Genomic DNA, 4,065 nt, shown 5'->3' with positions numbered 1-4,065 from the left:
CAGCAAATACATCATCTTCAATTCCGGTTATGAGTGAAAAGCCTATCTTTTGATATTCTTTTCCTTAGCTAGCATTAACACCATCTCTTGCATGGCATTCCTTAGTACTGATGATGCACTAACAACACGTATGACATGTTTACCCAGAAGAATGTTTCACATTCTCTCCATCTCTTTACTTAAGTGGTTCAAATAAGCAATGCAATTAACATGCAATTCAAAGATAAGACTTGTACTACAAATATAACTGGCACTGTGACATCTGAATGGAATTTATCAAATGAAGACTAATACTTGATTGTTAATGATCAAGTATTAACGATGGATTCTGTCCAACATTAACCCAAGGCAGGATGCAACTGAAGTGCTGCCCAACTAACATTAAAATTTTCAGAAATGACTGCCTATATGTTGCTACAGAATAGCATTAAAGAAGGAAAATAAAATTATTACCTTTAAGGTAAAAATAAAAATATTATATCTAAATAGAATTTAGACATATATAATACACATGTAACATCATATATGTACATTACATATACTATATATAACATTAGATACTATGTATGTTATTGTTGTTTGCTTTTTTATATATACATTTATATATAAGCAAGCAGAAAGATGCCTGATATGTGCTCACAAAAAAAGTAATTCCACCAGAGAAAAAGAAAAAAAACCAACCAAACAAAAAAAATCCCACCAAAAAAACCCAAAACCACAGAACCATCTACCACAGAGGAAACTCAAATCAATCAGTACTTGTCTTGAACTAGAACTAAGATTCAAACGCTAAAATATTCTGTAGGCTATTTCAGTATATTGTCTTATCCTCTTCATCTGACAAATTAATGACTGAGTAGCAGAAATCAAATTTTCCTTGTTTTAATTCTATCAAATCACTTTGGCTTTGTTACTTTCATTTAATATAGAGTTCTTTCTCCTAGGCCTCCTGGCATATGATAAAGTTGATAATACTGAACTTGTGTGTAGTGTAAAAAAAATCAAAATTGGTGGACACCGACCTGATGAAATGGGTCATCTCTGTATTCTTTCTTCACACATGGATTCATCTGAGGGCTTTCTACATCTGTCTCACTGGTACAGGAAGAGTGGCACTCCGCACAGTGTAAGAGGTCCTCCCACAGCACATCTTCAGTTTCCGATTCCGGCCTCGCACTCTCAGAATCTTGTCTGGAGCTTGAACACCGAGAACTGCAGCTAGTACCTGATTTAGGTATATCCTGAAATTAAAATATGCATTGGAATTAATGAAGCTTTTTTTATTCTACATCATTTCCCGACAGAACAGTTATAAACTTTAAATTAGTGAATCCGCACTTATTTGTTTTTTATGTTCCAATCCGTTATCTTTCTCATCAGAAAGAATTACGTGTTTATTGAAGGAGTGTCTAAGAGGTTGCACATTTTTAGACACTGTACAAACAAGTAACAGTCCATGGTCTCTGCTTTGTTGGGGAGGGGGTCACATAATGAAGAACCAAATCATTTTAACTACTAAAAGGAAATAACTATTTTACAGATTTTTAAACTCGTTAATTTAGACTCTAACAGCAATCATCAAGCCAGAGACTCCAACTATGTCTTGAACTTCTGATTTTTATAAGCTATAAATTAAGCCGCTTTTAAAAATGCTTTACAGCTTCATTATTTTAGTGAAAATGTAAAAGACACAAGTGAGGCTTGAAGCCATATACACCGGACTGAAATTGTAACACAGAAATGTGACTCAGACTGAAAACAGCATCATTCACAAAGCTTTTTAAATTAATTTGAAATTTTGATTTTCTGACTCTAGTTGTTTGAGCTGAAGTACTTCAGCTACTGATTAACTTCGCCATACAGTAAAGAATTCTTTCTCTAGAAAGGGCAAGACCCTGGAGGAAGAAGGGACAGATATTTCTAGTCATCCAAGACCTGAGGCACTCAAATAGCCTTTCAAGCAAGCAGTGAGGACGCAATTTAACTTGTTTTAAAATAAAGCTTGATATGTTCCAGAAGTACATTTCTAAATGTAAAAGCCTGTAATAAAAGAGGAATTGGCTCTCAAAGTCCCCTACAAATCACATTCCCCCGTTGTTACTACTAACATACCTTCTCAAAGACAGAGTGAGCTTGTTTGAAGACAGTTATGCATCAGGTGTAGAGAGGAAAAATAAGCAAGAGTATACATAGCTAATGCTAGGTATATGTGTAGTCTACATAGTCATACATAAAACTTTAATTATTTTAAACAAACTGTACTTGAGAAAGAAGCGTGCTGGTGAGGCCGCACCTCGAATACTGTGTTCAGTTTTGGGCCCCTCACTACAAGAAGGACGTTGAGGTGCTGGAGCGTGTCCAGAGAAGGGAAACGAGGCTGGTGAGGGGTCTGGAGAGCAAGTCTTATGAGGAGCAGCTGAGGGAGCTGGGGTTGTTTAGCCTGGAGAAGAGGAGGCTGAGGGGAGACCTCATCGCTCTCTACAACTTCATTGGCACAGGCTACCCAGGGAAGTGGTTGAGTCACCATCCCTGGACGTATTTAAAAGACGTGTAGATGAGGCGCTTAGGGACATGGTTCAGTGGGCATGGTGGTGTTGGGTTGACGGTCAGACTCGATCTTAGAGGTCTCTTCCAACCTTAATGATTCTATGATTCTATGCCTTATTATGTTCAAATTTTACCTATATCTTAGATAAAGAAAGAAAAATATTAAGTTTGGGACATTCAGATCTCCCCATGGATATGTATGAAACAATCTAATGTTGTCTTCAGAACAAGAAAGCAGAGCTTTAAACTACTTTCTAGCGTAAGCAGAATCCATTTCCTGCAAGACAAGTAGGCAGTCTTAAAAGCAGTACCATCCTAGTCATCACCATCCTCTGGCAATTTCCATTCCCTCTTAACATAAAATTTATTTATTTCTACTAGTTTCTCTCGAGAATATACACAATTTTTTACACTGAAAAAAATAATCAAGTAATGTTTCAGCAGACCTACTAATTTAATATGATTTGTAATGCGTTACTATCTGAAGAAATGTTCTTTGTTCTTCCTGAAAATCATGCTTAATGTATTTTATGTAAGCAATTTTGTAAAGAAATATTTAGAAAAAATTTGGTCTGAATGCTTCCCCCTTCTTTCACAAAGTGAGGGATAACATCAATGCAGAAAGAGTCTGAACTACTTTCTTTCCCTTAAAAAAAAGAAAATATTATTTATAGAAGGCAGTTGCTACTGGGTACGATTGAGTCCTGAAGTTAATAAAGCAAGAACATTAAAAAAAGCTTGCTCAAACAACAATTAAGTTGACAAGTAAACATGAAGATAAAAGAAAATGTAGGACAGAAGTTGAGAGTATATCCACTGACTTCACTAATTTTTTTTTTTTTTTTAAATACAAAGCAAGCTTTCACAGATTTGAAAACTATTGTTTCATTTCCTTTGTAATCGTGTGGGGTAGGCAAGTTGGTAACAACAAAGGCTTCCTCTTTCATGGCATCAGTCAGATCAGTAAATGGGGAACAAATATAAAACATTACTGCCAAAGCTACACACGGAGCAAATTCAGTCTCCTCAGTTTCTGAAGATATCTACAGTCTTCCCTAGCTCTGAAGTACTCTATGCAAGAGAAAAATAAATTTAAGCTGAAAAAAAATTGACTGTAATCATGTCATTCTGCTTCCTCTTTTCAAGCGCTACCAGCTGCACAAGTATACAGTCTAGAGGCATCTTTGTAATATGAAACAAACAGTTCCAAGTATTGACCTGTTCAGTTATCCTAAACCAAACATGCATAAGGCATTAAACACTCAAATCAATTAGCCTTCTGGATCTTTTTAACCAAAGTCTGTGAGAAATAAATGAAAGAATACAAGAGAAGATTATCTAATAATGTTTTTATGCAAAGCATCAACTTCAACGCTTTGCAATTGTTATCAGAGAAAGCAATATCTGAACCTTTCTAAGGAGACGTTTCTTATATCAAGTAGAAAGCTCACTCATGAGGCTCTGCCTATTAAACCCATCTGTAAGTGGACTTTTGTCAAAGCTGAAATTATTCTTAAC

At 35.6% G+C, this 4,065-nt stretch overlaps 1 protein-coding gene across 4 annotated transcripts in view; it reads right to left on the bottom strand.

Annotated features, from left to right (window-relative positions):
• Positions 1–4,065, bottom strand: part of PHTF2 (putative homeodomain transcription factor 2) — a 71,601-nt gene that overhangs the window by 18,445 nt on the left and 49,091 nt on the right. For all 4 annotated transcript variants that reach the window (XM_009328350.1, XM_009328353.1, XM_009328352.1 and 1 more), the window contains one exon: positions 1,023–1,241. In XM_009328350.1, coding sequence (XP_009326625.1) covers positions 1,023–1,241 — 219 coding nt within the window. The remainder of the gene's footprint in view (positions 1–1,022; positions 1,242–4,065) is intronic.

This window comes from Pygoscelis adeliae, unplaced genomic scaffold (assembly GCF_000699105.1).
Source record: "Pygoscelis adeliae isolate BGI_AS28 unplaced genomic scaffold, ASM69910v1 Scaffold267, whole genome shotgun sequence".
NCBI classification, from domain to species: domain Eukaryota; kingdom Metazoa; phylum Chordata; class Aves; order Sphenisciformes; family Spheniscidae; genus Pygoscelis; species Pygoscelis adeliae.
The sequence above is the reverse complement of the archived record's forward strand: the minus strand, read 5'-3'. Positions and strand labels throughout refer to the sequence as shown.